This window comes from Carassius gibelio, chromosome B5 (assembly GCF_023724105.1).
Source record: "Carassius gibelio isolate Cgi1373 ecotype wild population from Czech Republic chromosome B5, carGib1.2-hapl.c, whole genome shotgun sequence".
Classification (NCBI taxonomy): domain Eukaryota; kingdom Metazoa; phylum Chordata; class Actinopteri; order Cypriniformes; family Cyprinidae; genus Carassius; species Carassius gibelio.
Genome location: NC_068400.1, coordinates 42905339 through 42917504, shown reverse-complemented (window position 1 = coordinate 42917504; position 12166 = coordinate 42905339). Strand labels below are relative to the sequence as shown.

General features: G+C 38.0%; 2 protein-coding genes across 4 annotated transcripts; one reads left to right on the top strand and one right to left on the bottom strand.

Annotated features, from left to right (window-relative positions):
- The first annotated feature begins 1263 nt into the window (after nucleotides 1–1263).
- On the top strand, nucleotides 1264–12142 carry LOC127958903 (histone-lysine N-methyltransferase SMYD1-like). The gene is made up of 10 exons (XM_052557948.1): nucleotides 1264–1456; nucleotides 3350–3526; nucleotides 3900–4113; nucleotides 4778–4908; nucleotides 4987–5025; nucleotides 6208–6403; nucleotides 6748–6840; nucleotides 7273–7436; nucleotides 8012–8180; nucleotides 9255–12142. The coding sequence occupies exons 1-10, from the start codon at nucleotides 1335–1337 to the stop codon at nucleotides 9345–9347; spliced, it is 1398 nt and encodes a 465-aa protein (XP_052413908.1). The 5' UTR covers nucleotides 1264–1334; the 3' UTR covers nucleotides 9348–12142.
- On the bottom strand, nucleotides 8499–10802 carry fabp1a (fatty acid binding protein 1a, liver). 3 transcript variants are annotated; one of them, XM_052557955.1, is made up of 6 exons: nucleotides 10693–10802; nucleotides 10544–10616; nucleotides 10164–10336; nucleotides 9587–9676; nucleotides 9443–9511; nucleotides 8499–9360 (listed from the first exon to the last, which is right to left on the bottom strand). In XM_052557955.1, exons 1-5 carry the CDS (start codon nucleotides 10783–10785, stop codon nucleotides 9458–9460), a joined length of 483 nt encoding a protein of 160 aa, XP_052413915.1. In that variant the 5' UTR covers nucleotides 10786–10802; the 3' UTR covers nucleotides 8499–9360; nucleotides 9443–9457. The 3 variants fall into 3 exon arrangements, with proteins under 3 accessions (XP_052413915.1, XP_052413914.1, XP_052413913.1); XM_052557954.1 differs by having other exon boundaries at nucleotides 9443–9676; XM_052557953.1 differs by having other exon boundaries at nucleotides 8499–9676.
- Nucleotides 12143–12166: the final 24 nt, after the last annotated feature.

Genomic DNA, 12166 nt, shown 5'->3' with positions numbered 1-12166 from the left:
TATTAAAAAAATAAAATTATAGTATACATAAATAACAATATGCACATTTAATATACATACAATATAAATTTTTCACAATATACAACAGACAATTGTACACAAAATACAATATACACATTTCCATAATAAACACATAGTACTCAGTATACTGAAGAGACTTAAATAAATGTATATATATTTTTAATTGTTAACATTTTCAAAAAAAGAAAAAGAAAAAGAAAAATATTGAGAAATTGAGAAAACACTAAACACCAGCACGGTGACAGATATGAAACTGAAATAATGCCACAGACATTAATTTAACAACATTATATTTAACATACAACCCTAATGTTCAAAACTAATAAGAAAAAACTAATAAACAACAACAACAAAAACATTACATTTGAAATGTAACGCATGGAATTCTGGGATTGTCAATTTAATAAAATTATTAATTGTAAATTATGCTTCATTTTCACATCCAAAAACAGTATACTACAGTAAAACTACAGGTAATGTCCAATACAGTTTTTCACCATATATAGAACGGGGATTAACCGTTAACCATTTAACAGGTATGTACAGTATTTTACTGTTAAATTCACAGTAATTTCTCCCAGTGTAGTGTCATGAATCGTTCTGTTTAACAGACTGAGTGCTCATCTGTGGTGTTATAATGCAGATATGTGACCTTTAGCGCTGTGTGTTCCTGCAGAGTTTCTCTCCGTCATGTGTCCAGTGTTTTTCGTCTGTAAACAGTTGGATGAAACATACACAGCTGTTTGGAGAGATGGCACTTTTTTCCAAAAAAGTTTGGAAGCTCTGAATTTCACACACCTGATTTAAACTCTGACAAATAAGAAGCATTCAGCACTAGAGATCTGCTTTCATGATGACCTTATTTCTGATCGAAACCATTCTTGGGAATGTCTTCAGTTACTGGATCTTTATATCCAAGTGTTTTTATTTATTTATTTTTTTCATCATTTTTGTCCTAAAAGAGAAATGTATAATTTTGACCCATGTATTGTTGGGACACATCTGGTGCAATTCTGTTGGTCTGAAAAGGAGTTTTATGTAGGACTCTTGTAGTACTTGAGTTTCACAAATTGGAAAACATTTAGTTTCATTTTGGATGAAGGTAACTGAAGATGCATCAGTGTGTGAAGTCCAGCACTGTTTACAGTGTCACATCAGCTCATGTTCCTCATGATGAACACACACAGCTGACGGTCAAGAATATATTCTCCTGACCGTGTGCTGTTTGACCGCTGCTCTATTCTTAGCCGTGCTGTGTAGTTTCTGCTTCAGCTCAAGCAGACAGTGTCAGTGTCAGCATCACTGAGGAATAGATGGATCCTGTGGAAGTGTTTTCAGCCGGGGAGAAAGGCCGTGGCCTCCGAGTCACTAAAGAGATCTCGGCTGGAGAAGTAGTGTTTGCTGAGGCCAGCTTCGCTGCGGTGGTGTTCGACAGGTGAGACGCTCCTGCACCTGCTGAACTTGTGGAATAAAAGAGTATAATCTCAAATGTCACTTAATTAGAGAGAGATCCTATGGGATACCTTGCCCTTTTCCAAATATACACTAGTCAAAAGTAGTTGTAATATGTTTAATGTTTTTAAAGAAGTGTCTTCTGCTCACCAAGCCTGCATTTATTTGATCCAACGTACCTAAAAAAAAACAACAACACATTTTTGAAATATTTGTACGATTTACAACAGCTGTTTTCTATTTGAATATATTTTAAAAATGTGATTTATTTCTGTGATGCGCAGCTGAATGTTCAGCATGTTCATCATGTTTTCATTTCTTAGCATTGCTTTCGAAATGCCTGTTAGATGCACATTTTGTTTTGTTTTTACCCAGGATAATTTCAGATTGTGTTATGTTTAGGTTCATAACTAGCATCTAGTTTTTGTGCACCTGTGGATGTTAAACGCTGTGAGAGATTCCACTCTCATGTGACAAGATCACAGTGCAGAGTCACAGCAGAAAACAGCACGGAATACTTTCTGTAGACACAAACACGCTTCCATGAGCCAGTACAGACGACAGCAAAGGGTTAACCTGGATGTCACTTCTGCTTTATAAAGAGATTCAATGACATCAGTGCTTCAGAAATGTCATCTAAAAATAGACAATTATGTAAATCACATGAAGCAATATTTCAAAGCATGCAAGCTGACACCAGAAGACTGAGATGACCGCTCCTCACCTTTATCATGAAAAATAACACCAAGAGTCTTAACTGGTGCAATGCCCTGCAGAATCGCCTCAGTTAATTACAGCTGATGTGTTCAAGAATCTTTTACTACTTTTAAACAATGATTGAAATCTTCTATAACAGGCACTTCTCGTATTTATTGCCATCTTGTGGTAAATTGCTTGTTGTATGCCACGAATCTAAGTTGCTTTGTCTGCCAAATGAATAAATGTAAAAGTAAAGATTTTTCTTCAAACAGCTTCTCATTAACAGTGTTACTCATCAAAAACACAAGTCAAGCGTCCCGACAGTCTTTTATTCTTTGGGAAAAGATTTGAGTTAAATGTTAAGTTTTTGTTTCATTTAAAGAATGTTTTAGTTTGCTGGGATAGGGTTAGTGTTTTTCTTTGTTAGCCTCTAATTGTGTGCACCTGTGTATTGTTTGTCACTGGACTCCTGTTGGAATTTAAACCCTTGCATTTCTATAGTTCATTTGTCTGGTCTTGTCCATTTGTGGTTGTTTCTGGATGCAGTCATCACATATTCTCATATTCACTATTCTCAAAAGTAAACAGTAGTCGAAAGGGATTTCAAATCAATGGATTTTTATTTGTTGTTTCTCTGAACACAAATGCAGACATGGTTTTATATTGCGATACGCAATGCAATGCGTAAAAAGACAATATAAATCTATATTATTTATTTAATTTATCACAGAATCCTGAAAAATTATCACAGGTCCCAAAAATATTAACCAGCACAACTTTTTCAAAACTGATAATAAATCACCATATAAGAATAATTTCTGAAGATCATGTGACACTGAAGACTGGAGGAATGATGCTGAAAATACAGCGGAGCATCACAGAAATAAATTACACTTTAACACAGATTCACACAGAACACAGCGGTTTTAAATTGAAATAATTGACAATTTTTGTTAGCTATTTTTGATCAAGTAGATACAGGCTTGATAAGCAAAAGAATCTTCTCTATTAAAAAAAAAATAAAACATAAGAAAAATCTTACGAATCCCAAACCTTTGAACAGCAGAGTACACTCAAGAGAGAGTTCATCCCATCCACACCTGCTTACATTCTCACGGTGGTCATAATGAACAGCACTGGTGTGTAAAGAGCGCACAGCGTGTGTGTTGTCTGTCAGTCTCTCTCTGCAGGTGTGTCACAGCTGTTTCCGCCGGAAGGTCAACCCTCACCGATGCGCTCAGTGCAAGTTTGCCCACTACTGTGACCGCACGTGTCAGCGCGCCGCCTGGGACGAGCACGAGCAGGAATGTTCTGCCATTAAAAAGATAGGACAAGCTCCCAATGAGAACGTGCGGTGAGTCACATGACCTCAGAATGCCCTTTAAAATGTTTAAATGTAACATGTTGTTAAGTACTGTACTGTGATGATGCTGAAACAATGTAGCGCTTTAGTGCAGGTATTAGAGTAGAGTTTGGTGATATGTTCAGCTGTCATATTATCAGAATGTGACACTTTATTATCCTGTTATTTGGTTTAACTATTTAATTACTTAGTTTTATTGCTGGAAAGTGAACCAACTCCAGCATAAAGCTAAAATCAGCCTAAGGTTCAGCACACCCCTATATTAGAGAGTTTGTAGTGCTAAATAGTATTGGTACTTATCTTATCCAAAGGAAACTAATCCTGAAGTGTTCAGACTCAGATGTTCACTGTCCTGATATTACAGTCTGGTCGCTCGTATCCTGTGGCGTATTCAGAAGGACACCGGCCTGGTCTCTGACGCTCAGCTCACCACCCTGGACCTCCTGGACGATCACCTGTCCAAACTGTCCTCCGAAGACCTGAAAGACCTCAAAGTAGATGTGCAACACTTCTACAATTACTGGCCTAAAAACAGCAAACCCGTCGGAGAGGACTATGTGGCGCATCTCTTTGGCATGGTACGCACTGATTCGTCTGAACGCATTTATACATTTATGAGTTAACATTAAGACTTACGTTTTAGACACCATTTTGCCTGTTTTTCCTCTATTATGCCAACAAAAATAATCCTGAACACAGCAACATGGCGGTGTTTTGTTCCTGGATTAATCAACTGTTAACAGTGACTTGCTGCCACCTACTGGCGGTTTTATTTGAATTTTTTGTAATTTCAGGTTAAATGTATTCATGTCTTGTGTGTAAACGCATCTAAATGCCTCTTCAGATGCAGCTTCTGTGTTTCCTCTGCACTGCAAAGATGAATTTTGTTGATACTGTTTTAATTTGCTTGATAACAGCCCAAACATCTTATTATTCTATTTGACTGATCAAATGTAAGAATTTTACACAAAAGATGATGCATACTTTTAGAAAGAAAAAAAAAGTTTTATAAAGGGAAAAAAATGCTCAGAAACCTCACAGAATATGACAAAATTTAATTTTTTTACACAGTAGTCTTTAAGATATCAGCACAATAACACACGTGGTAAAATAGTTACTTGTCTAATTGTCATTATCGATAAAATCCCATAATCCAGAGCTGTGTGTTTGTCCCGGTCACACACTCCTGTCTCTGCTGAATCTGCTGAGCTCTGATGAAGAAGATGTTTCTCTGGTCCTCAGGTGAACTGCAATGGCTTCACACTGAGCGATCAGAGGGGTCTGCAGGCCGTGGGCGTGGGTCTCTTTCCGAACCTGTGTCTGGTCAATCACGACTGCTGGCCCAACTGCACCGTCATCCTCAATCCTGGCAAGTGAGTGGATCTCTCAGCTGCGGAGTCACGCAGAGACTGAGTTAGTGCTAAACTGTGCTCTGTGTGTCTCTCTCACAGTCAGACGGCTCTGGACACTTCACTGCACTCAAAGAGAAGGTGGGTCAGTGTGACAATAACATCTGACCTTTGACCCCTGATTCACTGACAGCATCACATCCATGACCTTAACAGTGCTCCTAAAAATGATAATTCTGTCCTTATTTACACACATCCTTTCAAAGCTGGATCACTTCCTATCTCTTTTCCATAAGATTATAGTGAATGGGGACTCAAACTTTAATTCTTCAAAAAAGACTTTTTGTTGTTGTTGTTGTTTTGGGAGCTTGACGGTCCTCACTTACTGAGCAGGATTCAAAGAGCTGAGATTTTGTGTTATTTATATATTTTAAATCACTTTAATTTGAATTCAAATTGTAGTACTTTTTACTACAATAGTAAAAATCCATATAGTTTCTACTAAAAAAAGATGTATATAAACAAGCATATACATAAATATAAGAATAAATAAATAAGTACATAATATATACAGTATATATATATATATATATATATATATATATATATATATATATATATATATATATATATATATATATATATATATATATATATATATATATATAATATTCATTTAATCATTTATTTTGTTTTGAAGCAGCAATTGTATATTTTTGTTTTATTTTATTATGGTTGTTGTTAGTTAATGATAATAACCCTGGTTCACTTGTCAATAATGTAGTACAAGTTTCGGAAAGACATGAGGGCAAATATTTGGGTAACTTTTTCTTGTCTTCTCTAAATGTATTTGAAATGTAAGCTATATAAATAAAACTGCTTCTTCATCTTCTTCTATAAAATATATAAATTCACTATTTGTTACAACGAGTTTGGTCATAATGTATTAACTAATGCTTTTTCATGCAACTTGAAATGTAAAAAACATATAAATTGGTCAAAATTAACATAAATAATTTAAAAGTTCTTTGCAGTTTAATGCAATAATCAACATTTATGAACTGATTTGTATTGAAAAGTGTTAGCAGCTGAAAAACACAGAGAAAATAAGATTTCCTTATGATTAGAGAATATTACAGAAAGCAGTTTCAGTCATTCTTATCAAATCTAGTCTCCTGTCTGTCACATGTTCAGAGCAGACTGGCTCCTGACACATTTACCATGAGTTCAGTGTGAGAGGCACAGATAGCTGTTTAGGATTTTACTAACACAAGCAGTGCATTGCTGATGTATTTTCTCTCTGTGACTCTGGGAACGAGGCAGGATCGAGCTGAGGGCTCTGGGGAAGATCTCTGAAGGAGAAGAGCTGACCATCAGCTACGTGGATTTCCTAAACGTCTCCAAAGACCGGCAGCAGCTGCTCAAGAAGAAGTACTACTTCGACTGCAAGTGTGAGCACTGCATCAGCGGCATCAGAGACGATCTGATGACGGCCGTCAGAGACACACACGGACACCAGGTTCAGATCTGTGCAGCAGTACACACACACACACAGAGTCACACACACACACACACACACACACACAGAAACAGACACACACAGTCACACACACACACACACACACACACACACGCACACACACACAGACACAGACACACACACACACGCACACACACACACAGTCTGCTCAGGGAGATTAGAGAGCATTTCTGTGTGGCAGGGAATGATAATAGAGTCTGTGATCTCAGATCGCTCTGATTAATCAAAGTTGGATAAATACAGATTGTGTTCACTCTGAGGTGTCTGTATATATTTGTGTGTTTATCGAGTCTGTGTTTACTGTGAGGTCTGTCTGTCTGCAGTCGTCTGCTGAGGTGGTGAAGGCAGTGACTGATTTCAGTCTCCAAGCTCTGGTGAAGATCGAAGAGGCTCGGACTGAAGGAAACTTCCATGAGGTGAGTCCTGATTTCACAGAGATGTAAGAGTAATGAATCGCTTCTGTTTTATTGGCTACTAGAAATAAAATAAGGTTCTAAACCACTTTTCCATACAACAGCGATGAACTTTACTCTGTGTATTCGCCAAAGACAAAATGACGTGAAAAGCATTATATTTTAAGACAAAAAAAGAAATAAGAAAAAAATCATGTGAAGCCAAATTAAGCTTTTTTCATAAATGTTTTCAAATTATATTTATGATATGGATTAAAATGTAATAATTATTAAACATTGCTCTAAAAGTTGTACCATCAGCCTTAGAGACAGAAGCTTGCAGTGCACACAGGATGACAAGTGACAAGACACAGATAACAGAATAAACAAGTGCTTTAATAAATGTGTGAACAGCACTCAGCAGAGATGTGTGTTAACGGCTGGATGCTGCTGTAGGTGCTGAAGCTCTGCCACGAGTGTCTGGAGAAGCAGGATCCCGTGTTCGGAGACACAAACCTGCACCTGTTGCGTGTCCTCAGCATCATCAGCGAGGTCCTGTGCTTCATGCATCAGTTCGGTGAAGCTGCAGGTTATGCTCAGCGTGTGCTGGACGGATACACGTGAGTCAGTGCACATCTGCGGCTTCATACACTAACATCCTCATACTCGCTCATCCAGGAGACTAAGACTTTCCCTAAAATTATATTTTATTAAGATCATCATTGAATCATCATTTAAGTGATAATGATTACAGATGATTAAATGCAAAATCTGAAAATAAAAAAAAATAAAAAAAATGGAAACAATATGCTAAAATTCTAAGAAAATAGGCTAAAAGGTGACACAAGTTCAGGAATAATGGTCATTAAATGCATCTGAAAGCTGAATACATAATCATTCCATTGATACATGGTTTGTTATGATAGCACAATATTTGGCCATGATTCAACTATTTGACAATCTGGAATCTGAAGGTTTTACATTTTAAATATTGAGACAATCATCTTTAAAATTGTCCAAATGAAGTTCTTAGCAATGCATATTACTAAAGCAGTCAAACCTGTTCATTACAAGGGGGCGCCAATACTTTTGGCAATAATTGTGTATGTCACAATAAGAGGTAAATCTGGCCCTGACTGTAAAGCCTCTTAGTTCCAGAGCTTGTGAAACCAGTGTCTGACGTGTTCTCTCTCAGGAAGCTGTATCCGCCCAATACCGCTCAGCTGGGCATGGCCATCATGAGAGCGGCCGTCACACACTGGCACGCCGGCCTGATCGAGACCGCACACTCGCTGGTCTGTCGCGCTTACGCCATCCTCATCATCACACACGGAGCTCAGCACCCCATCACCAGAGACCTGGAGGTGACACACCACCGCTGCACCTTCATCATCATCATCATCATCCTCAGTCAGAACCACACTGAACATCACAGCGTGCTGATTATTAAAGACTCAATACAGATCATCATTATATGATGTCAGAAAGATCACAGCAATGTAACAAGGCTGAATCTTCTCAAAATAATCACAGTTTACAATGATTCGTTTTTGTTATTTTCTCAAATTATATATATATAAATGTTGGTTAAATATCACTCTAAAAATGCTAGGTTTTTGGTCAGTCAATATTTGACCAAAGTTAGACCCAAAGGACACAAAATACACAAGCCAAAATGTGACTTAATTTTTCGTCAATATATTTATTATTATTACTATTATAACATTGATATTTTTTGCCTTTTTACAACAACTTCCAGCATAAACAAAAGCTAAATTAGCTTTAATATGAAAGATGAATTCTTACATAAGATAAAACTAAAACATACTGTGAGTCAATGTTCATTTAGTTAACTTGCTAACTATAGATTAGCACAACAAACCTCTGCGCTTGTGATGTCTTTTTAAAATATGCATTGTATTTCACATTTATATCATATATATATATATAAACACCAGCAAAATGCAATCTGTAAATCTAGACCATGAAAAGCATTAATTTTTATTCTATTTTAATAAAAGTGTAGGTAGAGTTTGAACCCAGTTGTAATGATGATGAATTAAATATTCCAGTGAAAACTTGAAGATAAAGCATTACAGGTGAAGACGGTTAAACTTACAGAAACCTTTTAGAAATTGTAGAACAAACTTTTGATCAATTTTGATCATGTTTTAGGAGTAAAATGTTGAATAAGCCAGTGTGAATGAAATATGCACAAACCTTCAGAATCTACAGTGGAATAAAACTGTTGGCTTTTGTAAGAGAAAAACTGTTGAAAGATATGAACAGGGATTGAAATCTACAAACACAAGTAGATAAAGTGCAAGCAAATAAAGAGTTTTCTTTCCATTTGTCTGACAGAAGAGATCAGTCTTGTGAAGCAGGTGAGAGAGGGAGTGTTGTATCTGATCCTGATGTGTGTGTGTGTGTGTGTTCAGGCGATGCGGACGCAGACGGAGAAGGAGCTGCGCTTGTTCAAGCAGAACGAGTCGGTCTATCACAGCATGAGGGAGACGGTGCTCAGCCACTAACCCCTGATGATGACTGGAGGACAGATCAAAGCCACCTGATGAGGAGAGAGTGTGATAAAGACTGTGTGTGTGTGTGTGTGTGTGTGTGTGGTCACCTGCGCTGCGTCTGATCAGGAGATGCGTCTGCTGAGCCGCTTGTAGACGATGCCGTCGAAGGTGAGGATCTGAAACAGATTGAGCGTCAGGTGCTGTGCAGTGATGAAGGTGATGATGATGATGATGATGATGTTCAGTCTTACGTTAGTGATGATGTCTCCATTCAGCTCCGTCAGAGACTCGATCCCCTTCACACACACCGTCAGCTTATTCCCGTCCATGTGAACCACACTCTGACACACACACACACACACACACACACACACACACACACGTTTGTTTTAGTGTAAAGTGTGTTCATCCCATAGGTGTAATGGTTTTTATTCTATTCTGTCCCTTCACCAACCCTACACCTAACCCTAACCCTCACAGGAAACTTTGTGCATTTTTACTTTCTCAAAAAAACTCATTCTGTATGATTTATAAGCGTTTTGAAAAATGGAGACATGGGTTATGTCCTCATAAGTCACCCTCTCCTTGTAATACCTGTGTCATACCCATGTCATTATACACACACACACACACACTCTGTCTCTCTCTCACACGCATGGGTTGCTTTTTAATGAATGCTAGAATTAATTCATCATGGATTCATTACTGTAAAGTGATTAAAAGTTGCAGTAAAACATGTTTAATGCTACAGAAGGATCCTTGAGTTGACCAGCACATCATTTGTTATCTTCTGACACTTTGGGCTCAGAGCGTGAAGATTGATCTTACTTTAGCTTTCTCTCCAGTGAAGGTCTCCAGCTCACACTCTTCTCCCACAGTAAACGAGTACAGGACCACTTTGGTTCCCGCCGTCACCTTCACTTTAAAGTCCGCTCCGTCCTGATGGATCTCTGAGATGCTCTTGATGTCTTTGCCTTTCTCGATCTCATCCTCCGGCAGCCCTGCACAAACACTTTTGATCGTTTTACTTCATTTATTTCAAAATTAAAACAATGCAAGGTTGAGCAATGTGTCATTAAGGGTCAAATCAATCAGGGTAACACCAGCTAATAATAAATGAGTCCAACATCTCCGAAGGGACAAAAATGAAAAATTAAATGAGCATCAAAGGAGAAAACAAGAGAAAGTCAATGTGTGTATCCTCTCACCAACGGCCTTCATGAAGGCCTCGAAGTTCTCGTGAGACTCCAGCTGGTATTTCCCGGAGAAATCCATCAGCAGCTGCAGAAACACATCAGCATCATCATTCAATCTCACACGGATTCATCTGACACCATCTAGAGATCTAGAGTCTCACCGTCAGTTTCTTCAGATCCGCTCGAGAGAAATGCGCTGTGAGGCTTGGACGAGCTGTTTTCACTGCATCTGAGCTCAAAGAGACTTGTTTCATCAGACTTAAACCTATCAATGCACAATAAGATTATACAAAGACAGATTATGAATAAACCGCTGAGAAAAGCTTAGTTTGGAATAAATGTCCAAAGGTTAAGATGAAATAAGGCGTTTGCGTCAGCTGATTTTTAGATAATGTTCCTCGTCACGCTTCTGTCCTTCTCAGATTATGGTTTAAGAAGTAATACAATATGAAAATAATTAACAATTAGACAGAAAGGAGTGGGGGGGGGGGCACAAATAAAGATACAAGTAGACCTGTATTAAGGAAGAATATTAAACATGGTACAAGCTCTAGATGTTTTTATAGCTTACTTGTTCACAGACATTAACATTGTGTTTAAATCCAACTTCAGTTCTTGTCTGAAGATGTTATAATGGGGTTTACATTTAAAATATAGTGAGTGTGTGTGTGTGTGAGTGTGTGTGTGTGTGTGTGTGTGTGTGTGTGTGTGTGAGTGTGTGTGTGTGTGAGTGTGTGTGTGTGTGAGTGTGCGCGTGTGTGTGTGTGTGTGTGTGAGTGTGTGTGTGTGTGAGTGAGTTTGAGAAGGTAAAATATAAAAAATTTTAGCAATGTTCTGTTTTTGACCAGAAGCTCCCAAGTGTTTTCAGTTTTGCATTCACACCCTTGGGTGATCTATGCACGAAATTTTAAGGGAAAGTTAACTCCTGTTAATATGGGACAGTAGTGTAGTGTAAGGATAAAAGAAACTCAGACACTTTGATCTCCTGAGAAACAGACAGTTCAAACATACACAGGAGACCCCCCACAGAGTGCAGCTCCTCCCCTTCTGGCCATTTGTTTCATTTTAACCCTTTCACCCGTGCCTCCTTCTACTCAATCAGCTCAAAATGATTACATGAAAATATCCGTGCAAGTGAACTAACACTCATGTCCGGTATCATCTGAAATGTCTCAGTGCAACTGGTACAATGGTCCCAATCTTACAAAAGTATAGACTAAAAGATAATGTAGTACCTAAGAGTCGAGATGTATTTTGCTTATGACAGTGGGAGTGCCCTTTTCAGGGGTCTTCAATGTAAATTACCTTCTGTTCCCTTTGAGGTGTAAACTACCCTGCGGTCTGGGATCTGACCTAATGTAAATTCCTATTGTTAGTTTCTGTTTCCATCATTGGGGGATGCTGGTCTTGGTCTGAGGTTCTTAAGCACATGTTTCAGGAGATCAGGGCCCAGAATGAGCCCATAGCACTTCATACTAGAAGTCAGGTATGCATCTTTCACTCTTAGATTCATCTTTGAGAATATGATGTCTTGTATTGATTTGATATCTTTATGTAATTGGCATAATACACATTTACCTGACTGTTAATAAATTGTTCCATTTGATTCTATTCCATTTTACTCTGTAGTTATTG

Excerpts from the sequence above, each read along its gene's own strand:
- LOC127958903 (XM_052557948.1), top strand. The coding sequence starts at position 1,335 with ATGGATCCTGTGGAAGTGTTTTCAGCCGGGGAGAAAGGCCGTGGCCTC. Across the intron at positions 5,026-6,207 it reads TCACTGCACTCAAAGAGAAG|GATCGAGCTGAGGGCTCTGG; the intron begins GTGGGTCAGTGT and ends GGAACGAGGCAG. Across the intron at positions 6,404-6,747 it reads GAGACACACACGGACACCAG|TCGTCTGCTGAGGTGGTGAA; the intron begins GTTCAGATCTGT and ends GTCTGTCTGCAG.
- fabp1a (XM_052557953.1), bottom strand. The coding sequence starts at position 10,785 with ATGAAACAAGTCTCTTTGAGCTCAGATGCAGTGAAAACAGCTCGTCCA. Across the intron at positions 10,337-10,543 it reads GGCCTTCATGAAGGCCGTTG|GGCTGCCGGAGGATGAGATC; the intron begins GTGAGAGGATAC and ends GTGTTTGTGCAG. Across the intron at positions 9,677-10,163 it reads TCACTGGAGAGAAAGCTAAA|AGTGTGGTTCACATGGACGG; the intron begins GTAAGATCAATC and ends TGTGTGTGTCAG.